General features: G+C 42.6%; 1 protein-coding gene and 1 pseudogene across 5 annotated transcripts in view; one reads left to right on the forward strand and one right to left on the reverse strand.

Annotated features, from left to right (window-relative positions):
• Positions 1 to 794: 794 nt before the first annotated feature.
• On the forward strand, positions 795 to 1,645 carry LOC149985414 (zinc finger BED domain-containing protein 4-like; annotated as a pseudogene).
• A 3,804-nt stretch (positions 1,646 to 5,449) lies between these two features.
• Positions 5,450 to 24,353, reverse strand: part of LOC110537194 (choline transporter-like protein 5-B) — a 96,460-nt gene continuing 77,556 nt past the window's right edge. For 3 of the 5 annotated variants that reach the window (XM_036944236.2, XM_090183185.1, XM_090183188.1), the window contains exons 12-22: positions 20,967 to 21,066; positions 20,753 to 20,845; positions 20,382 to 20,469; positions 18,283 to 18,545; positions 16,753 to 16,847; positions 16,542 to 16,645; positions 16,293 to 16,366; positions 16,085 to 16,155; positions 15,741 to 15,829; positions 14,491 to 14,575; positions 5,450 to 9,463 (exon numbers count right to left, since the gene is read on the reverse strand). In XM_036944236.2, coding sequence (XP_036800131.1) covers positions 9,351 to 9,463; positions 14,491 to 14,575; positions 15,741 to 15,829; positions 16,085 to 16,155; positions 16,293 to 16,366; positions 16,542 to 16,645; positions 16,753 to 16,847; positions 18,283 to 18,545; positions 20,382 to 20,469; positions 20,753 to 20,845; positions 20,967 to 21,066 — 1,175 coding nt within the window. In that variant the 3' untranslated portion in view covers positions 5,450 to 9,350. Of the gene's footprint in view, positions 9,464 to 10,020; positions 13,884 to 14,490; positions 14,576 to 15,740; positions 15,830 to 16,084; positions 16,156 to 16,292; positions 16,367 to 16,541; positions 16,646 to 16,752; positions 16,848 to 18,282; positions 18,546 to 20,381; positions 20,470 to 20,752; positions 20,846 to 20,966; positions 21,067 to 24,353 lie in introns of those variants that run through there. The other 2 variants (XM_036944149.2, XM_090183176.1) reach the window with 1 other exon arrangement.

The following is a 24,353-nucleotide window of genomic DNA, read 5'->3' on the forward strand; positions in this document are numbered from 1 at the left end:
ACCAGGGCAGTGTAAAACAGAATGTCCCCCACACCAGGGCAGTGTACAACAGAAGGTCCTCCACACCAGGACAGTGTACAACAGAAGGTCCTCTACACCAGGGCAGTGTACAACAGAAGGTCCTCTACACCAGGGCAGTGTTAAACAGAAAGTCCTCCACACCAGGGCAGTGTTAAACAGAAGGTCCTCTACACCAGGGCAGTGTACAACAGAAGGTCCTCTACACCAGGGCAGTGTACAACAGAAGGTCCTCTACACCAGGGCAGTGTACAACAGAAGGTCCTCTACACCAGGGCAGTGTACAACAGAAGGTCCTCCACACCAGGGCAGTGTACAAATCGCGAACTGGCGAAGTATAGTGGCAGAGGAGATCTCAGACATTCTGGAAGAGTTTGAGATGGAGCCGAGCAAGATTGTAGCTGTGACTGTTGATGATGCTGGCAATATGGATGTTACTATCTAGAGGCTACACATCCAAAAAATAAGATGCTTTGGACACATGTTGAATCGGGCAGCGCAGAAAATCTACAAAATGACTTCCATTGATAAATGGGCAGCTCCAATCAGATCAGTGGTCATGTGGTTCAAGAGATCCTAGATGTCCAGCCCCAATCAGAGCAGTGGTCATGTGGTTCAAGACATCCTCGATGTCCAGCCCCAATCAGATCAGTGGTCATGTGGTTCAAGAGATCCTAGATGTCCAGCCCGAATCAGATCAGTGGTCATGTGGTTCAAGACATCCTCGATGTCCAGCCCCAATCAGATCAGTGGTCATGTGGTTCAAGAGATCCTAGATGTCCAGCCCCAATCAGAGCAGTCGTCGTGTGGTTCAAGAGATCATCAATGTCCAGCCCCAATCAGAGCAGTTGTCATGTGGCTCAAGAGATCCTCGATGTCCAGCCCCAATCAGAGCAGTGGTCGTGTGGTTCAAGAGATCCTCAACGTCCAAAACAGCCCTGAAGGAAAAGCAGCAGCTCCATGGTAAGAAGCCAGTTCAATCTTTTAAAGTATTATTTTGAAATTCCCACATTTAACAATTGAATTCAATATTCAAGTGTGCGGTAATTAAATGTATGTTGTTTTTTGTTGTTGTTTCAGGCCTTCTGCAACACTCACTCATCCTTGATGTGAAGACCAGATGGAACTCTATCTAATGAGAGATTCATGGAGCAGTATCCAGCGATCCAAGCAGCAGCCTTGGACCCACGACTGCAAAAAGCTATTGACCAAGGACAGCCTGGACCGTCTGAAGGACGAGGACTTCCATAAGGCTGAGGAGTTTGTCCAGCTCATGGGAATCCTCGATACATCCACACTGTGTGTGTCATGTGAAAATAATTCCACCTGTGGACAGATCATACCCATCCTCCACAAACTGGAAGAGCACTTCACTGTGAAGCATGAAGATACGTTTGTGGCAACCATCAAAGAGATGGTGTGGGAGAACCTCTCCGAGTGCTATCAGGATGAGGACATTCAAGCCTTCCTGTATGAGGCCACAGCAATGGACCCCTGATTTAAAGGGAGGCTGGTGAGTGACGCCACTTGGGACAGGTTGAGGAAGGAAAATGTTGAAGCCACCGTGACAGGAGCAACACCAGGGCTGTCAGAGGAGCCGGAGCAGAAAGACACGGAGCACCAGTAACAGGAGGAGTCTGAAGGAGAGGAAATGGAGGAGACAGTCCCTCCAATGTACAAAACAAGGAGTGGCTTGGAGGAGCTGTTCTCAGAGGAGCACAGGGAGTTGAGATTGACGATCCAACAGGACACCTTGTCCCTCAGCAAGCATGTTGACCTAGAGGTCGAGCTCTACAAAGGCCTGCCTCCCATCCCCATGGCTGAAGATCCTGTGATATGGTAGTGGGAGAAGAGAGCTACTCTGCCCTTCCTCACAAACATTTCAGCAAGCTACCTCCTCCACCCCTAGTGAGAGGGTATTTTCGACTGCAGGAAACACAATAAGCCAGGAGAGGTCCTGACTTCTGCCAGAGAAGGCAAATATGTTGATCTGCTAATCCTTTTCCAGCCTACCTGCATGCCTCACCCATGCTTTATTTTACCTTTATTTAACTAGGCAAGTCAGTTTAGAACAAATTCTATCCTACCTATCTCTCTGATTTGGTCCTGCCGTACATACCTACACGTACTCTACGGTCACAAGACGCAGGCCTCCTTATTGCTCCTAGATTTTCTAAGCAAACAGCTGGAGGCAGGGCTTTCTCCTATAGAGCTCCATCTTTATGGAATGGTCTGCCTATCCATGTGAGAGACGCAGACGCAGACTCGGTCTCAACCTTTAAGTCTTTATTGAAGACTCATCTCTTCAGTAGGTCCTATGATTGAGTGTAGTCTGGCCCAGGAGTGTGAAGGTGAACGGAAAGGCACTGGAACAACGAACCGCCCTTGCTGTCTCTGCCTGGCCGGTTCCCCTCTCTCCACTTGGATTCTCTGCCTCAAACCCTATTACAGGGGCTGGGTCACTGGCTTACTGGTGATCTTCCATGCCATCCCTAGGAGGGGTGCGTCACTTGAGTGGGTTGAGTCACTGACGTGGTCTTCCTGTCAGGGTTGGCTCACCCTCTTGGGTTGTACCGTGGGGGAGATCTTCGTGGGCTATACTCGGCCTTGTCTCAGGATGGTAAGTTGGTGGTTGGAGAAATCCCTCTAGTGGTGTGGGGGCTGTGCTTTGGCAAAGTGGGTGGGGTTATATCCTGCCTGTTTGGCCCTGTCCAGGGGTATCGTCGGACTGGGCCAGTGTCTCCCGACCCCTCCTGTCTCAGCCTCCAGTATTTATGCTGCAGTAGTTTATGTGTCGGGGGGCTAGGGTCAGTCTGTTATATCTGGAGTATTTCTCCTGTCTTATCCAGTGTCCTGTGTGTATTTAAGTATGCTCTCTCTAATCTCTCTTTCTTTCTCTCGGAGGACCTGAGCCCTAGGACCATGCCCCTGGCCTAATGACTCCTTGCTGTCCTCAGTCCACCTCGTCGTGCTGCTGCTTCAGTTTCAACTGTTCTGCCTGAGGCTATGGAACCCTGACCTGTTCACCGGATGTGCTACCCGTCCAGGACCTGCTGTTTTCAACTCTCTAGAGACAGCAGGAGCGGTAGAGATACTCTGAATGATCGGCTATGAAAAGCCAACTGACATTTACTCCTGAGGTGCTGACCTGTTGCACCCTCGACAACCACTGTGATTATTATTATTTGACCCTGCTGGTAATCTATGAACATTTGAACATCTTGGCCATGTTCTGTTATAATCTCCACCCGGCACAGCCAGAAGAGGACTGGCCACCCCTCATAGCCTGGTTCCTCTCTAGGTTTCTTCTTAGGTTCTGGCCTTTCTAGGGAGTTTTTCCTAGCCACTGTACTTCTACATCAACATTGCTTGCTGTTTGGAGTTTTAGGCTGGGTTTCTGTACAGCACTTTGTGACATCAGCTGATGTAAGAAGGGCTTTATAAATAAATGTGATTGACTTTGTCTACATTTTGTTACATTACAACCTTATTCTAAAATGTATTAAATTGTTTTGTTCCTCATCAATCCACACACAATACCCCATAATGACAAAGCAAAAACAGGTTGTTTAAAAGAATGTTTAAAACATCACATTTACATAAGTATTCAGACCCTTTACTCAGTACTTTAATGAAGCAACTTTTTTTTGCGATTACAGCATCGAGTCTTCTTGGGTATGACACTACAAGCTTGGCATACCTATAATTGAGGAGTTTCTCCCAATCTTCTCAGCAGATCCTCTCAAGCTCAGTCAGGTTGGATGGGGAGCGTTGCTGCACAACTATTTTCAATTCCTACCGAGATGTTCAATCAGATTCAAGTCCACTCAAGGACGTGCCACTGAAAAACATCCCACCACCATGCTTCACCGTAGGGATGGTGCCAGGTTTAGTCCATACTTGACGCTTGGCATTCAGGCCAAAGAGTTGAATCTTGGTTTCATCAGACCAGAGAATCTTGTAAACTCCAAGTGGGCTATCATGTGCCTTTTACTGAGGAGTGGCTTCCGTCTGGTCACTCCACCATAAAGGCCATATTGGTGGAGTGCTGCAGAGATGGTTGTCCTTCTGGAAGGTTCACCCATCTCCACAGAGGAACTTTAGAGATCTGTCAAAGTGACCATCGGGTTCTTGATCACCTCCCTGACCAAGGCCCTTCTCCCCGACCAAGGCCCTTCTCCCCGGATTGCTCAGTTTGGCCGGGCAGCCAGCTCTAGGAAGAGTCTTAGTGGTTCAATGGGGACCTTCCATGACATTCTATAACCAGCACGAATATAAAATACATTTCAACTGTATTTTAATGTTACATGATCATGACTTTGTTGTGTCTTTACACAGGTCGGATGTCAATGACAAACATGGTATGGCTTGTGCATATATGGGCATGTTGTGCTACAGTATGGTGGAGGAGGATGTGGTGTGATATTGACACATTATCGGTCTCAACAGTGCTGCTGCACAAAGAAAGACCTTCAAGCAAAAAACCTTGAATTGCACACCAGAGGGACAGGGTCCAAACATGACTCATTTGTGACTTCATCAGTGTGATTTATGGTGAATTGTGGTTAGAATGCTATGAACAAGGCATGGGTCCTCAAAGGCTTGGCACTTACTGAAACACCTTTAAATTGTAGGGCTATTACATACTCACAATTGGACAAGTTAAGAGGGTTGAGACAAAGAAATTAGCCCAATGGACAATGCATGGCAAATAGCTCTCTCAATATGAGAAAATAAAAGTTAGTCCTCCAAGGAGCTTGAAGAGCATAATTATACATAATTATACATGGGAATTATGGGCATTTCATGTACAGTATTAACCAGAGCAGCCGTGCAATCAGTTGTCTTGGTGTAACCTTTTGGGAGGTTTCTGAATATTTGTAGTACCACCCTGTGACTGGTTTGAGTCACTGCATACAGAGTTACAAGTGCCTGCTGGGTAATATGTGGAGCAACATATTGTTATAAAATTATATACTTGATTTTTCACTCAAGTAAGTGCTGTACAGTACATTGGACAAATCAACAATGTCTTGCAGTTGCCTTTAAATGCATGATTTGGTCACAGTTATGCCAACCATACTGTTATTATTGTGCATTTAAAGACATGCTCTGGAACTTTGACATATACTAAGCATTTTTTAAACCTCCCGCTTTGGGCTGAATGTGTCAATTTGAATGCATGCACAATATATAAGTACGGTTTTAGCTCAGTTACACACAAAATCTCTAGTTGGTTTCCCCCACGTGGGCCAGCCACCTAGTAAGTGGAGTTCAACCAATGAGCTTCAGCCCCTCGCCATATTAGTGACAGCTAGCAAGAGGCAGATGATGCATCCACAGCAGAGAGCAATGACGTGGTGCACAAATGTGCACGTGACGTACTACGCATTTTTTAAATAATAAACTCAGCAAAAAAAGAAACGTCTTCTCACTGTCAACTGCGTTTATTTTCAGCAAACTTAACAAGTGTAAATATTTGTATGAACATACTGAGACATAAACTGAACAAGTTCCACAGACATGTGACTGACAGAAATTGAATAATGTGTCCTCGGTGTAACGCTCATTCCTTCAACGATAAACACAAATCCGACCATCACCCTTTGAGACAAAACCGCGACTCGTCAGTGAAGAGCACTTTTTGACAGGGTTTGTGCCCAAAGGCAATGTTGTTGCCGGTGATGTCTGGTGAGGACCTGCCTTACAACAGGCCTACAAGCCCTCAGTCCAGCCTCTCTCAGCCTATCGGGGACAGTCTGAGCACTGATGGAGGGATTGTGATTTCCTGGTGTAACTCGGGCAGTTGTTGTTTCCATCCTGTACCTGTCCCGCAGGTGTGATGTTCAGATGTACCGATCTTGTGCAGGTGTTGTTACACATGGTCTGCCACTGCTAGGACGATCAGCTGTCCGTCGTGTTTCCCCGTAGTGCTGTCTAAGCCGTCTCACAGTAAGGACATTGGAATTTATTGCCTTGGCCACATCTGCAGTCCTCATGCCTCCTTGCAGCATGCCTAAGGCATGTTCATGCAGATGAGCAGGGAATCTTTCTTTTGGTGTTTTCCAGAGTCAGTAGAAAGGCCTCTTTAGTGTCCAAAGTTTTCATAACTGTGACCTTAATTGCCTACCGTCTGTAAGCTGTTAGTGTCTTAACCGTTCCACAGGTGCATGTTCATTAATTGTTTATGGTTCATTGAACAAGTATGGGAAACAGTGTTTAAACCCTTTACAATGAAGATCTGTGAAGTTATTTGGATTTTTACGAATTATCTTTGAAAGACAGGGTCCTGACTGAAAAAGGGATGTTTCTTTTTTTGCTGAGTTTATAATAATATATGCCATTTATATGACAATTTTTGAGGACCACTTTTGGCTCGGGAGCACTACTTTCAGAACAACTGTCTAAAAAGTATACAAAATGACTGGAGAAACTCTTCATGGTGATGTTTTGTTAGTACATAAAGTATATGTATCGAAAGATAATGAATTCCAATATTACATACAGTTGAAGTCGGAAGTTTACATACACCTTAGCCAAATACATTTAAACTCAGTTTTTCACAATTCCTGACATTTAATCCAAGTAAAAATTCCCTGTCTTAGGTCAGTTAGGATCACCACTTTATTTTAAGAATGTGAAATGTCAGAATAATAGCAGGGAGAATGATTTATTTAAGCTTTTACCTCACATTCCCAGTGGGTCAGAAGTTTACATACTCTCAATTAGTATTTGGTAGCATTGCCTTTAAATTGCTTAACTTGGGTCTAACGTTTCAGGTAGCCTTCCACAAGCTTCCTACAATAAGTTGGGTGAATTTTGGCCCATTCCTCCTGACAGAGCTGGTGTAACTGAGTCGTGTTTGTAGGCCTCCTTGCTCACACACGTTTTTTCAGTTCTACCCACAAATGTTCTATAGGATTGAGGTCAGGGATTTGTGATGACCACTCCAATACCTTGACTTTGTTGTCCTTAAGCCATTTTGCCACAACGTTGGAAGTATGCTTGGGGTCATTGTCCATTTGGAAGACCCATTTGTGACCAAGCTTTAACTTCCTGACTGATGTCTTGAGATGTTGTTTCAATATATCCACAACATTTTTCTTCCTCATGATGCCATCTATTTTTTGAAGTGCACAAGTCCCTCTGTTTCCTGTTTCCTCCAACATCTTCACAAGGTACTTTGCTGTTGTTCTGGGATTGATTTGCACTTTCTGCACCAAAGTACATTCATCTTGAGGAGACAGAACGAGTCTCTTTCCTGAGTGGTATGACGGCTGCGTGGTCCCATGGTGTTTATACTTGCGTACTATTGTTTGTACAGATGAACGTGGTACCTTCAAGCGTTTGTAAATTGCTCCCAAGGATGAACCAGACTTGTGGAGGTCTACAAATTTTTTCTGAAGTCTTGGCTGATTTCTTTTGATTTTCCCATGATATCAAGCAGAGGCATTGAGTTTGAAGGTAGGCCTTGAAATACATCCACAGGTACACCTCCAATTGACTCAAATGATGTCAATAAGCCTATCAGAAGATTCTAAAGCCATGACTTAATTTCCTGGAATTTTCCAAGCTGTTTAAAGGCACTGTCAACTTAGTGTATGTGAACTTCTGACCCACTGGAATTGTGATACACTGAATTGTAAGTGAAATAATCTGTTTGTAAACAATTGTGGGAACAATTAATTGTGTCATGCACAAAGTAGATGTCCTAACCAACTTGCCAAAACTATAGTTTGTTAACAAGAAATTTGTGGAGTGGTTGAAAAATGAGTTTTAATGACTTCAACCTAAGTGTATGAAAACTTCAGACTTCAACTGTAGGTCCAAAGCACATAATAATAATGCCATCAGAAGCAATCAAATCAGTCACATGGTTAGCAGATGTTAATGCGAGTGTAGCGAAATGCTTGTGCTACTAGTTCCGACAGTGCAGTAATATCTAACAAGTGATCTAACAATTCAACAACAACTACCTTATACACACCATGTAAAGGGACGGAATAAGAATATGTACATATAAATATATGGATGAGCGATGGCTGAGCAGATAAATGGTATAAAATACAGTATATACATATGAGATGAGTAATGTAAGATATGTAAACATTATTAAAGTGGCATTATAGGGACTAGTGATTAATTTATTAAAGAGGCCAATGATTGAGTCTGTATTTAGGCAGCAGCCTCTCTGTGTTAGTGATGGCTGTTTAACTGTCTAATGGCCTTGAGAAAGAAGCTGTTTTTCAGTCTCTCGGTCCCAGCTTTGATGCACCTGTACTGACCTCGCCTTCTGGATGGTAACGAGGTTAACAGGCAGTGGCTCGGTGGTTGTTGTCCTCGATTATCTTTTTGGCCTTTCTGCAACAAAGGGTGCTGTAGGTGTTTTGGAGGACAGGTAGTTTGCCCCCGGTGATGCGTTGTGCAGACTGCACCACCCTCTGGAGAGCCTTGCGGTTGATGGCTGTGCAGTTGCTGTACCAGGCGGTGATACAGCCCGACAGGATGCTCTCAATTGTGCATCTGTAAAAGTTTGAGAGGGTTTTAGGTGACAAGACACATTTCTTCAGCCTCCTGAGATTGAAGAGAAGCTGTTGCAACTTCTTCACCACACTGTCTGTGTTGGTGTATTATTTCAGTTTGTCCGTGATGTGTACTCCAAGGAACTTAAAACTTTCCACCTTCTTCACTACTGTCTCGTCGATGTGGATAGTGGATAGGGGGGTGCTCCCTCTGCTGTTTCCTGAAGTCCACGATCATCTCCTTTGTTTTGTTGAGTGAGAGTCTGTTTTCCTGACACTACACTTTGAGTGCCCCAGTGTTGAGGATCAGCGAAGTGGAGATGTTGTTTCCTACCTTCACCACCTAGGGGCGGCCCGTCAGAAAGTCCAAGACCCAATTGCACAGGGCGGGGTTGAGACTCAGGGCCTTAAGCTTAATTATGAGCTTGGAGGTTACAATGGTGCTGAGCTGTACTCAATGAACAGAATTCTTACATAGGTATTCCTCTTGTACAGATAGGATAGGGCAGTGTGCAGTGTGATGGAGATCGCATCATCTGTGGACCTGTTGGGGCGGTATGCAAACTGAAGTGGGTCTTGGGTGGCAGGTAAGGTGGCAGTGGTATGATCATTGACTAGTCTCCCTAAGCCCTTCATGATGACAGAAGTGAATCCTATGGGGCGATAGTCTGTGTCCAATATGGACCTGAATTAGTATTTACCTCCATCTCTACTTGATCCTACACGGTTGTCTTCCCTGTCACCTTCCCTGCCTCTGTCTATCCATACTCCTCCAGTCACCCTGTATCCGTTCCTCTCTTCTTCTCTCGTCTATCTCTTGTCTTTCCTCCTCTTGTTGGTGTTCTTGTTGAGGATGTGTCTCAGGGTTCTGCTCATGTAGAAGGGTCTGTCTGCAGAGCCGTTGTTCACCTCCAGATCCACCACTGGGGACAGGAACACATAGCCAGTCACATACCACAGAAACTCTGTTAAATACCCCCATGTATTTAGAAAGTTGGGCCATTGCAGTTTCTGCATGACGTCACATTTAAATGACAACACAACATTCTATGGCATCAGTGGCAGCGCCCCATTAACATTACAAGGAGAATATTCAAATAATGACATGTATAGAATTAGAACAATATAAAACATTCTAAAAGCTGGCCGAACTAAATACAAGACTCTGTATACCCATAACCTACTGCTAAACATTCTGAAACGCAGTCATATACCTCAAATTCACTGTTATTGGAAATTCCTTCAAATTAATTTCAAATACCTAACTCAAGTTTAGATACTTACCCTCAAATCACTGTTTCATAAAAGTCCTCTTGATCCCAAACAAGACACCTCTGATTTCCTCAAACCCACTGTTTGATAACAGGCCTACCCCAAAAACTTGAATATCCCAAACCAACGATCAATTTATAATGTCATTAACCCTTAAATACAATATACAAATAAAATATACAAATTAGATATGAATCGCCTAGAAAAATTTGCTAATGAAATCATTCACATTTATTAAAAAAAAGATTTCACATTTTCATGGTGTCATTGATACAAAAAGAGTTATCCTGTACAAAAACATTAAATATCATTAGAACAGATGTGTGTTACAGTACCTAGTATTAAAAACCGCACTACTGCAGTTCTGCACTATTCCATATAAAAATACCAAAAATGGCTTTAACATCCTTTTACAAATGGTATTTCAAAAGGTTCTCGGTGGTAGATCGTAAAACCACAAAACAATAAAGAGGAACATTTCTCCATTTAGAACTAGGCACATTTACTAGCAACTGCAGTCGGAATCCCTGAAAGGTGTCAGGGTCCATTCAAATCATTCACCATGAGCATCAAATGTGTTCAGAAGTCTTGACCTCCCTGAGCCTACATTATAACTGTCACTTACAGTGTAAAACCAATATCTAGTGTTACACCTTACAGTGTAAAACCAATAACTAGTGATACACCTTACAGTGTAAAACCAATAACTAGTGTTACACCTTACAGTGTAAAACCAATAACTAGTGTTACACCTTACAGTGTAAAACCAATATCTAGTGATACACCTTACAGTGTAAAACCAATATCTAGTGTTACACCTTACAGTGTAAAACCAATAACTAGTGTTACACCTTACAGTGTAAAACCAATAACTAGTGTTACACCTTACAGTGTAAAACCAATATCTAGTGTTACACCTTACAGTGTAAAACCAATATCTAGTGATACACCTTACAGTGTAAAACCAATAACTAGTGATACACCTTACAGTGTAAAACCAATAACTAGTGTTACACCTTACAGTGTAAAACCAATATCTAGTGATACACCTTACAGTGTAAAACCAATAACTAGTGATACACCTTACAGTGTAAAACCAATAACTAGTGATACACCTTACAGTGTAAAACCAATAACTAGTGTTACACCTTACAGTGTAAAACAAATATCTAGTGATACACCTTACAGTGTAAAACCAATAACTAGTGATACACCTTACAGTGTAAAACCAATAACTAGTGATACACCTTACAGTGTAAAACCAATATCAAGTGTTACACCTTACAGTGTAAAACCAATAACTAGTGATACACCTTACAGTGTAAAACCAATAACTAGTGATACACCTTACAGTGTAAAACCAATATCTAGTGTTACACCTTACAGTGTAAAACCAATAACTAGTGATACACCTTACAGTGTAAAACCAACAACTAGTGATACACCTTACAGTGTAAAACCAATAACTAGTGATACACCTTACAGTGTAAAACCAATAACTAGTATTACACCTTACAGTGTAAAACCAATATCTAGTGTTACACCTTACAGTGTAAAACCAATATCTAGTGATACACCTTACAGTGTAAAACCAATAACTAGTGATACACCTTACAGTGTAAAACCAATAACTAGTGATACACCTTACAGTGTAAAACCAATAACTAGTGTTACACCTTACAGTGTAAAACCAATATCTAGTGTTACACCTTACAGTGTAAAACCAATATCTAGTGATACACCTTACAGTGTAAAACCAATAACTAGTGATACACCTTACAGTGTAAAACCAATAACTAGTGTTACACCTTACAGTGTAAAACCAATATCTAGTGATACACCTTACAGTGTAAAACCAATAACTAGTGATACACCTTACAGTGTAAAACCAATAACTAGTGATACACCTTACAGTGTAAAACCAATAACTAGTGTTACACCTTACAGTGTAAAACAAATATCTAGTGATACACCTTACAGTGTAAAACCAATAACTAGTGATACACCTTACAGTGTAAAACCAATAACTAGTGATACACCTTACAGTGTAAAACCAATATCAAGTGTTACACCTTACAGTGTAAAACCAATAACTAGTGATACACCTTACAGTGTAAAACCAATAACTAGTGATACACCTTACAGTGTAAAACCAATATCTAGTGTTACACCTTACAGTGTAAAACCAATAACTAGTGTTACACCTTACAGTGTAAAACCAATAACTAGTGATACACCTTACAGTGTAAAACCAACAACTAGTGATACACCTTACAGTGTAAAACCAATAACTAGTGATACACCTTACAGTGTAAAACCAATAACTAGTATTACACCTTACAGTGTAAAACCAATATCTAGTGTTACACCTTACAGTGTAAAACCAATATCTAGTGATACACCTTACAGTGTAAAACCAATAACTAGTGATACACCTTACAGTGTAAAACCAATAACTAGTGATACACCTTACAGTGTAAAACCAATAACTAGTGATACACCTTACAGTGTAAAACCAATAACTAGTGATACACCTTACAGTGTAAAACCAATATCTAGTGTTACACCTTACAGTGTAAAACCAATAACTAGTGATACACCTTACAGTGTAAAACCAATAACTAGTGTTACACCTTACAGTGTAAAACCAATATCTAGTGATACACCTTACAGTGTAAAACCAATATCTAGTGATACACCTTACAGTGTAAAACCAATAACTAGTGTTACACCTTACAGTGTAAAACCAAAACATCCTACAAGTGTCTGTAACCATGTAATTTGTATTAATTTATTTGACCTTTATTTAACTAGGCAAGTCAGTTAAGAACACATTCTTATTTTCAATAACAGCCTAGGAACAGTGGGTTAACTGCCTTGATCAGGGGCAGAACAACAGATTTTACCTTGTCAGCTTGGGGATTCAATCTTGCAACCTTTCAGTTACTAGTCCAATGCTCTAACCACTAGGCTACCTGCCGCCCCACAATTTAGGAGTATGTCCAGTTTATCTATCCGTAGCATTGCACATTAAGTTTTGAACTGTGTCTGTAGCAGCCAATAAATATGGTGGACCAAAAGTGCCTCTTCAACCAAAGACTAAACAGCCATTAAAATAATCATGCTAGACAGAAAAGCCACCTCAGGGTTATTTTCCAACACGAGAGCGCCTAAAAATAGCTCTGGGATGAAGTTTCCCCTTGGTACAGATCTAGGATCAGCTTCCCCAATCTGAACCTTAAACCATTGTTGAGGAAAATGCTAAACTGACCCAAGATCAGTGTCGAAGGGCAACTTCACCCTACACATGACCTTACATTACAGTACATGGAACCATTGCACAAACACAGTAGTGTCACATGGGGGCGCCTTTGCCTTGCATCACACCACAACCATCTGCAAAACTACACCAATTGCATCCGAAATACAGAGATCTCCTTCTGCAGTGTATGTGCCTCTTGCAGTGTATTGGGCTAATGGCAATTTCACCCACGTCCACTGTGCTGCTGCAGCGCTCTCTAAGTAAGGCAGAGGCCAGCAGAGTCTCGACACAACAAAGAAAGGGACAGAAGCACGGCAGAGAAAAAAGGCTAATATTAGAAGTATCAGCGGCGGTGCAGGCGGTGAGAGGGAGGAAGTTGAACAGAGCTCTGCCTCTTTCTAAACCCCACCCACATACACCACCCTCTTGGGTCCTGCCATGACCTGCCAAGGCCTTCCTGGTCAGTCCTGACCAGTCAGGTCACCTTCATTCATGAGTCCAGCCCAGCCATAAGACCCTGCTCTAGTATCCTCCAGAACACAATCACCCCCACACACAGACGCTGAATGGGTCAGTCCTTCGGTGTATCAAGTGTTCTGGCTATCAGGAGAAAGAGGTTCATTGTTTTGGCCTATCAGGAGAAAGAGGTTCAGTGTTGTGGCTTATCAGGAGAAAGAGGTTCAGTGTTGTGGCCTATCAGGAGGAAGCGTAGAGCTTGGAGCCCTGCTCTCTGCGGAGGATCCTGTGCAGTTGAGGGGACATGTAGAAGGGCTTGAGGGGCGAGCCGTCGTTCCTCTCCAGGTCTTCACCTGATCCAGGACCGACGGAAGACAAAGCATTGTCACAGAGGAGGAGAAAAGGAGGAAAGACGAGGAGGAGAGGAGAAGACAACGTATTAGGTAGGAAGGCAGAGAGAGAAAGAGAGAAAGAGAAAGGAGTTTGAGCCAAACGATTTAGAAAGCCAAGCAGGGAAATGAATTAGGAAAAAAAGTTGATATAGGTTTCAGTCAGTCAAAATGGCCAGTGCATTATAGCCAACTGCTTCAGTGATTAGTATGCAGCAGAGGAAAAGTTTGATAAATATAATGCATATAGCACAGATCCTATACAATAGTCTTCACTGCAAGAACATGCAATATAAATGATTGAATTAGTAAAACAATGGACAGTAGTGTAAAAAAATAAAAAAATCACACAGTGCAAGAATAACCTTTTTCTGTCTTATGAAAACAACTGTACACCGCTATTGATATAATAGAGAGCAGCATGAAGTAGAAATGAGGAAGTATTCAATTAGCTCACAACGCTGCAGTCAGTTCCAACACAAACCCTGGAGTGTACTCCCTCTGTGTATCATGTAAACACCGTCACACCCCAGACTGGCCATCATTTAAAAGAGATGAATGGTGTACTTACAGAAACAAAGGAATAAGGTGTCCACACACATAGCATAGACGTTGAAGAAGCCATGGGCGATCAGGTAGGATCCAAATATCACCGTCTGACAAATGGCAGAAAAGTTCAAGTCAGTAAGCACAATAAAGCTTACCGTATGCTTCCCAGTCAGTAAGCACAATAAAGCTTACCGTATGCTTCCCAGTCAGTAAGCACAATAAAGCTTACCGTATGCTTCCCAGTCAGTAAGCACAATAAAGCTTACCGCATGCTTCCCAGTCAGTAAGCACAATAAAGCTTACCGTATGCTTCCCAGTCAGTAAGCACAATAAAGCTTACCGTATGCTTCCCAGTCAGTAAGCACAATAAAGCTTACCGCATGCTTCCCAGTCAGTAAGCACAATAAAGCTTACCGTATGCTTCCCAGTCAGTAAGCACAATAAAGCTTACCGCATGCTTCCCAGTCAGTAAGCACAATAAAGCTTACCGTATGCTTCCCAGTCAGTAAGCACAATAAAGCTTACCGCATGCTTCCTAGTCAGTAAGCACAATAAAGCTTACCGTATGCTTCCCAGTCAGTAAGCACAATAAAGCTTACCGTATGCTTCCCAGTCAGTAAGCACAATAAAGCTTACCGTATGCTTCCCAGTCAAAACAGATTACGCATATATTATCACAAAATTATGTGACGTTTGTGTTATTTTTGGTTTTCGGGAGTTTTTGTTCCAGCTGTTTGTGCAGACAAAAACATTTCTTGAGGCAAGTCGAAGTTTAGTTGATTAGACAATAGTAATACTCCTAGTTGAAGTTTAGTTGATTAGACAATAGTAATACTCCTAGTTGAAGTTTAGTTGATTAGACAATAGTAATACTCCTAGTTGAAGTTTAGTTGATTAGACAATAGTAATACTCCTAGTTGAAGTTTAGTTGATTAGACAATAGTAATACTCCTAGTTGAAGTTTAGTTGATTAGACAATAGTAATACTCCTAGTCGGAGTGGGAACGTGAAGTGTTTGTCATTCAACGAGTGATGACTAGTTTTCATGCACATTTTTTCTGCACCAAACATCTCAGCTAAATGTAAAATTGTGCGAACAACATTAACATTGCTGTTTTTTTCTAGTTATTCAAGCGAATGTCTTTAGGGAGTATGAGAGCACAGAGGTCGCTTCGCCTAGCCAAGTTCGGCTACAAGCAAACAGATCCTACGTATGTGGGCACATTTATCAACAAGCAATGCTGACTCATATGATGTAAGTCTATTTCTTACCAGTAGGGGGACCCAGTAGTAATTTAGTGATGGCACCTCCTCTTGAATAACTGTAATCTTACGGGTGAAGAAGAAGAATGCTAGAACACCTGGGGGGGAAAACAATCGGAATCCTTAATAACAAAATAACAACCTGAGCAAACACTGACAAATGTACAATTAGTGTAACATATTATCTTTGGGTATTGTCTTTTAGAGAACGCCTCTGCCGAGTACGTTATGGTACTATTTTCCAGCGTGTGTTGTTTGTTTAGTCTTGTTCATGCATTGGGTAATTTTAACATCAGCCCTCATAGTTAAACATACCACAAGGTTATCACCAGTGTGTGGGAAAGGGAACTCACCAACACTCCCTGAAATAAGCACTTTTCCCAAGAAGAGGAGAAAGTCTGTCACCTTATCCAGCACTGCCACCCTACAGAGGAGACACCTCATTGGAGGAGCCCAGAGGCCCAGAGAGAGACAGTCACCACCATGAAAGACAGACAGACACAAAAAAACTGTCCGAGGGACAGACAATCAAACGAACCGATACAAAAGACCTTGTCTTACCTTACTACGTTCCTCATCAGGAGGAAGAAAGCATCTTTGGCCGAAGTGCAGAAGCTCTTTCCATATATCGCCATCTAGGGTGAGAAATTCAAAGTAAGACCATGTTATTCACGATTCCAACACTTTCTGTGAGATGGTTATCAAATAGCATGATCACAATAGTAATGGGTGTACTAACTACTGAAATGCCTCAAAGGTACTGGATGGATGGTATTGAAAAATGTTTTGACTGAAACTACTCAGACTCACCATGATGTAGGCGTTTCTGTTCATGAACTTGATGAAATGTTCCAGGCACCAGAAGCAGCATTTGAGACAGCAAATCAGGAAGCGGGCAAAAGCATTGTGAGCACCTGAAAAATACATGATGATCATCTTCAAGAAAACATGCCATATAAATATACAGTACTGTATGTAAACATACAAAAGGCAGTGGGTTAAGTACGAGCAGAAAACCCACCTTTGAGTTTGTGATCCAGATACTCTAGAACGATGCGAAACATCTGCACAAAGGCCAGGATCAGAGAGCCAAATGCCAGAGAGCCTGTGTGGTACCTGGGAGATACACAATACACTGTATTACTAATACAAAATAGAGCTGTATATCCACCACACACACATACACACACTTCCCCCTTCCCATCATAGGTGTAAAACCCTCAACACACGTAGGACCAGTTTCCTCACAGATGATGTCTCATCTTGGATTTAAAGGCTTAATGGAGAATCTGAAATAGTTTATTAGTGCAGTACTATGATAACTCCCTTAGGGAATATCTCTCGAAGCAAGATGTGCCATTATAAACTATACTGAACAAAAATATAAAAGCAAAATGCAACAATTTCAACAACTTTACTGAGGAAATCAGTCAATTTAAATAAAGAAATTAGGCCCTAATCTATGGATTTCACATGACTGGGAATACAGATATGCATATGTTGGTCACAGATACCTTAAAAAAAGGTAGGGGCGTGGATCAGAAAACCAGTCCGTATCTGGTGTGACCAGTATTTTCCTCATGCAGCGTGACATTTCCTTCGCATAGAGATGATCAGGCTGTTGATTGTGGCCTGTGGAATGTTATCCCACTCTTCTTCAATGCCTATGTGAAGTTGCTGGATATTGACGGGAAATGGAACACGCTGTTGTACACGTCGACCTAGAGCATCCCAAACTGGATCAATTGGTGACATGTCTGGTGAGTATGCAGACCATGGAAAAACTGGGACATTTTCATCTTTCAGCAATTGTGAACAGATCCTTGCGACATGGGGCTGTGCATTGTCATGCTGAAACATGAGGTGATGGCGGTGGATGAATGCCACAACAATGGGCCTCAGGAGCTCGTCACGGTATCTCTGTGCATTCAAATTGTCATCGATAAAATGCAATTGTGTTCATTGTCTGTAGCTTATGCCTGCCCATACCATAACACCACTGTCACCATGGGGCACAACATTGACATCAGCAAACCGCTCACCCACACAACGCCATACACGTGGTCTGCGGTTGTGAGGCCAGTTGGACGTATTGTCAAATTCTCTAAAACAACGTTGGAGGCGGCTTATGGTAGAGAATTGAACACTAAACTCTCTGGCAACAGCTCTGGTGGACATTCCTGCAGCCAGCATACCATTTGCACAGTCCCTCAAAACTAGAGACATCTGTGGCATTGCATAGTGAAAAAACTGCACATTTTAGTGGCCTTTTATTGTACCCAGCACATGTGTAATGATCATGCTGTTTAATCAGTTTATTGACATGCCACACCGGTCAGCTGGATGGACTAATTTAGCAAACAAAAATTGCTCACTAACAGGGATGTAAACAAATTTGCATATGGAACATTTCTGGGATCTTTTATTTCAGCTCATGAAACATCGGACCAACACTTTCCATGTTAGTTCATATTTTTGTTCAGTGTCCAACTCAACACCATCTTCACCTTCCTTATGCGTTAAAAACCTATATATGACTGAGACAGCCTACCGTACAGCCCTGCTAAAGGAGGAAAACAAGGGACATGATGGTATGTCTTGGGGCTTCCTCAAGGCCCAGTAGTAGGAAGCGAAGGCCCCGGCCAGGGTGCACTGTCCCAGGGCGATGGTAAAGTTGACCAGCCACAGGAACACCAGCAGGTTGCACAGCTGCAGCACAAAGATGTAGTGGTGGTAGAGGCTCTCGCCGCCGTAAAAGGCAAAGGTGCACTGGGAGCCCGGGCACACCATGGTCACGTTGGTCTGACTGAATTTCTGGGGAGAGATAGGGGTAAGTTATTGGGTTAGAAGGAAATCGCACCCTATTCTCTATTTACTTCTGGCCAGAGTTTATAATGGCACACTATTCCCTATACTGTTCACTACCTTTGGCCAGAGGTCAGTTAAGATCAAATCAAATCAAATTTTATTTGTCACATACACATGGTTAGCAGATGTTAATGCGAGTGTAGCGAAATGCCCTGAAATGCTCACCACTTTAATTTAAGAATGTGAAATATCAGAATAATAGTAGAGAGAATGATTTACTTCAGCTTTTCTTTCTTTCATCACATTCCCAGTGGGTCAGAAGTTTACATACACTCAATTAGTATCTGGTAGCATTGCCTATAAATTGTTTAACTTGGGTAAAAAAAAATTCAGGTAGTCTTCCACAAGCTTTCCACAATAATTTGGGTGATTTTTGGCCCATTCTTCCTGGCAGAGCTGGTGTAACAGAGTCAGGTTTGTAGGCCTCATTGCTCGCACACCCTTTTTCAGTTCTGCCCACAAATCTTCTATAGGTTTGAGGTCAGGGCTTTGTGATGGCCACTCCAATACCCTGACTTTGTTGTCCTGAAGTCATTTTGCCACAACTTTGGAAGTATGCTTGGGGTCATTGTCCATTTGGAAGACCCATTTGTGACTAAGCTTTAACTTCCTGACTGATGTCTTGAGTTGTTGCTTTAATATATCCACATAATTTTCCACCCTCATGATGCCATCTATTTTGTGAAGTGCACCAGTCCCTGCTACAGCAAAGCACCCCCACAACATGATGCTGCCACCACCGTGCTTTATGGTTGGGATGATGTTCTTTGGCTTGCAAGCCTCCCCCTTTTTCCTCTAATCATAACGATGTTCATTATGTTCAAACAGTTATATTTTTGTTTCATCAGACCAGAGGACATTTCTCCTTACTTCCTTGCTGAGCAGCCTTTCAGGTTATGTCGATATAGGACTCGTTTACCTGTGAATATAGAAACTTTTGTACCTGTTTCCGCCAGCATCTTCACAAGGTCCTTTGCTGTTGTTCTGGGATTGATTTGCACTTTTCGCACACAAAGTATGTTCATCTCAAGGAGACAGAACGCATCTCCTTCCTGAGTGGTATGATGGCTGCGTGGTCCCATAGTGTTTATACTTGCATACTATTATTTGTACAGATGAACGTGGTACCTTCAGGCGTTTCGAAATTGCTCCCAAGGATGAACCAGACTTGTGGAGGTCTATAATTTTTTTCTGAGGTCTTAGCTGATTTCTTTTGAGTTTCCCATGATGTCAAGCAAAGAGGCACTGAGTTTGAAGGTAGGTCTAGAAATACATCCACAGGTACACCTCCAATTGACTCGAATTATGTCAATAAGGCTATCAGAAGCTTCTAAAGCCATGACATCATTTTCTGGAATTTTCAAAGCTGTTTAAAGGCACAGTCAACTTAGTGTATGTAAACTTCTGACCCACTGGAATTGTGATACAGTGAATTATAAGGGAAATAATCTGTCTGTAAACAATTGTTGGAAAACTGACTTGTATCATGTGGAAAGTAGATGTCCTAACCGACTTGTCAAAACTATAGTTTGTTAACAAGAAATTTGTGGAGTGGTTGAAAAACGAGTTTTATTGACTCCAACCTAAGTGTATGTAAACTTCTGACTTCAACTGTATCCACAGCTGGGTGATTTGTAACGCTGCCAAGCACACTGAGTTGAATTTCAATAAGCTGCTCTAATTCAGGGTTTCAAGGCCAATAACATACAGTATTATAGGAGTGTGCAATACAGCAATAACGTCAATGTGACAAAGAGGAAGACAGTAAAAAGAAAAGCCAACCTCTGGATCACAGGTGAGGTTGGCATACATGCATTTGTCCTGCGTCGACATGACCTTGTAGACAGCATCACCAGATGACGCTAAGAAGCTGAGGGCAAAACCAGTCAAGGGCAACACAGAGCAGTGATAAGCAGTGATAAGAAACAAAATGTGTGCCTGCCTATAAGCCATCTACATTGGGATTTCCACTACGGGTTCAGCAGTTTCAATAGGTTCAATTCATCCAGTCTTTATCTCTATGATGCCATTGGTGACAGTTCAGGATGCTTCACGTGTAGCTACAATGGGCAATGCTGCATGTAAAGCTAACTGTGTAAAAGTGTACACACACAGTGAGGACGAGGCTGAGAAGACCTACATAGAGAGGATACACAGCAATGACTGCCCAGTACGCTATGCAGATGGCCAGCAGCACAAAAGTGATGATCGGGTAGAAGAGAGTGGACATGATGTAACCAATGGCCCTGGAGAAAAGAGAGAGACAGAGAAAGGGGGAGAAAAGTTTGAACTCACAGATGCTGGTTTCATTGGAAGTGACACAACAAGATGTCTGACTTAATCTCCTGAGTGAAGAACACGACTTACCTGCTCCCCTCCTTCAGCAGAGCGATGGCGATACGTACTCTCCTCCTCAGGAATATCAGGATTACTATGATGACCGCCTCAATGACTGATAGGGAGATCACTGCAATACAAATTATTACTGTTGAGTAGAAAAATCTATGTTCCTTTACAGCAGAGGTGGACAACAACAACAACAAATCGATCCTCTCAGGCCACAGCATCTCCTGGGATTTGCAAAATTAATTTAAACAATATCAGGTTTAATTTGGTATTTTATGTAAATTCAGGGCCTGTCTATAAAAGAGACCTTGGTCTCAGTATGACTCTCTGATCAAATAAAAGTTAAATAAAAATAAATCAATAAAATACAGTTAACAGGAAGGCCTACGGTTTCCCTGCTCTAAATCATTGGCTGATTGAGAAATAAGAACAAAACCAGCAGACACACCCAACTGCTTCCCTAGCAACTTAGAGAGACCCTGCACATTGTGACACCTTTCTGGTTATCACCTTTTTCAGCAAAACAGATCTTCCAAAGGTGGGGGGGTGGCTATCTTCACCAAGAATCACCTTCCGTTCTCGATTGTCTCCACCAAGTCTGTCCCCAAACAATTTGATTTGCTGGTTTTTTGATCTCCATCAGCACCGACCTGTACCCTACCTGCCCTAAGCTCTCTCCTGGCCCCTTACACTAAGTCTGAATTTGTCCTGCTAGGTGACCTCAACTGGGACATGCTTAAACCACCTGACTAAGTCCTAAATCAATGGGACTCCCTAAATCATTCTCAGATTATTACCAATCCCACAAGGTATGACTCCAAACACCCAGAAAAGGCTACTCTCCTCGATGTTATCCCCACAAATAATCCCCTCTGTCGAAGACGCTTGGACCTTCTTTTTTGATATTTTCAGTGGTATTGTTAACAACCACACCCCATAAAATTCTAATTAAAAACAGTTTCAGCCCCTGGTTCAACCGTGATCTTTTTTTTCTTATTATTTAACCTTTATTTAACTAGGAAAGTCAGTTAAGAACAAATTGTTATTTTCAATGACGGCTTAGGAACAGTGGGTTAACTGCCTTGTTCAGTGCCAGAATGACAGATTTTTACCATGTCAGCTTGGGGATTCGATCTAGCAACCTTTCGGTTACTGGCCCAACGCTCTAACCAATAGGTTACCTGCCGCACCAAAATTACTCCACCTCAAGAATTGCATTTGGCGAAAGGCTCTGCACACGCATACTCAGGCTGACTGGCTATCGTTCAGGAAAATGAGAAATAAGTGCATTCAGGCTATCCGGAAGGCCAAAGTTATTTACTTTAAGGAGCAGTTCTCTCTCTGTGGGTCTAACCCCAAGAAGATCTGGAAAATGGTTAAAGACCTGGAGAATAATCCCTCCTCCTCACAGCTGCCCATGTCCCTTAATATTGATGGTGTGGTTGTTACAGACAAGAAGCACATGGCTGAGCTCTTTAATCACCACTTCAGGACCAAGTCAGGATTCCTATTTGACTCAGCCATGCCTCCTTGCCGGTCCAACATTTCCACATCTCCCACCCCTTCTAATGCAACCATCCCCGATGCTCCTCCCTCTTTTTCACCTGCCCTGATACAAAGTTTCTCCCATCAGGCAGTCACTGACTGCAAGGTGCTAAAGGAGCTCTTTAAACTTGACCCCCAAAAAACATCTGGGTCATCGCCAGGCTTATCTTAAACCTTTTTAACCTGTCTCTCTTTTCTGGGGAGGTTCCCATTGCTTGGAAGGCAGCCACAGTTCGTCCTTTATCTAAAGGGGGAGATCAAGCTGATCCTAACTGTTATAGGTCTATATCTATGTTGCCCTGTTTATCAAAAGTGTTGGAAAAACTTGTCAATAGTCAACTGACTGGCTTTCTTGATGTCTATAGTATCCTCTCGGGTATGCAATCTGGTTTCCGCTCAGGTTATGGATGTGTCACTGCAACCTTAAAGGTCCTCGATTATGTCACCATTACCCTTGATTCTAAGCAATATTGTGCTGCTATTTTTATTGACTTGGCCAAAGCTTTTGATACAGTAGACCATTCCATTCTTGTGGGCCGGCTAAGGAGTACTGGTGTCTCTGAGGGCTCTTTGGCCTAGTTTGCTAACTACCTCTCTCAAAGAGTGCAGTGTATAAAGTGAGAAAATCTGCTGTCTCAGCCACTGCCTGTCACCAGGGGTGTACCCCAATGCTCGATCCTAGGCCCCACTCTCTTCTCAATTTACTTCAACATGATAGCTCAGGCAGTAGGAAGCTCTCTCATCCATTTATATGCAGATGATACAGTCTTATACTCAGCTGGCCCCTCCCCGGATTATGTGTTAAATGCTCTACAACAAAGCTTTCTTAGTCTCCAACAAGCTTTCTCTACCCTTAACTTTGTTCTGGACACCTCCAAAACAAAGGTCATGTGATTGGGTAAGAAGAATTCCCCTCCTCCCACAGGTGTTATTACTACCTCTGAAGGTTTAGAGCTTGAGGTAGTCACCTCATACAAGTACTTGGGAGTATGGCTAGACAGTACACTGTCCTTCTCTCAGCACATATCAAAGCTGCAGCCTAAAGTTACATCTAGACTTGAGTTCCTCTATCGTAATGGCTCCTCTTTCACCCCAGCTGCCAAACTAACTCTGATTCAGATTACCATCCTGCCCATACTAGATTACGGAGACATCATTTATAGACCGGCAGATAAGGGTGCTCTCGAGCGGCTAGATATGCTTTACCATTCGGCCATCAGATTGGTCACCAATGCTCCTTATAGGACACATCACTGCACTCTATACTCCTCTGTAAACTGGTCATCTCTGTATACCCGTCGCAAGACCCACTTGTTGATGCTTTTATATAAAACCCTCTTAGGCCTCACTCCCCCACATTCTGAGATATCTACTACAGCCCTCATCCTCCACAAACAACACCCGTTCTGCCAGTCACATTCTGTTAAAGGTCCCCAAAGCACACACATTCCTGGGTCGCTCCTCTTTTCAGTTCGCTGCAGCTAGCGACCGGAATGAGCTGCAACAAACACACAAACTGGACAGTTTTATCGCAATCTCTTATTTCAAAGACTCAATCATGGACGCTCTTACTGACAGTTGTGGCTGCTTATTGTGATGTGTTGTTGTATCTACCTTCCTGCCCTTTGTGCTGTTGTCTGTGCCCAGTAATGTTTGAACCATGTTTTGTGCTGCTACCATGTTGTTGTTGTGTTGTGTTGCTACTATGCTCTCTCTTTATGTAGCATTGTTGTCTCTCTTGCTGTGATGTGTTTTGTCCTATATTTATGCTTTATTTTTAATCCCAGGCCCCCATCGCCGCAGGAGGCCTTTTGCCTTTTGGCAGGCCATCATTGTAAATAAGAATTTGTTCTTAACTGACTT

Source organism: Oncorhynchus mykiss, chromosome 1, assembly GCF_057628025.1.
Source record: "Oncorhynchus mykiss isolate SJ-2025 chromosome 1, ASM5762802v1, whole genome shotgun sequence".
NCBI classification, from domain to species: domain Eukaryota; kingdom Metazoa; phylum Chordata; class Actinopteri; order Salmoniformes; family Salmonidae; genus Oncorhynchus; species Oncorhynchus mykiss.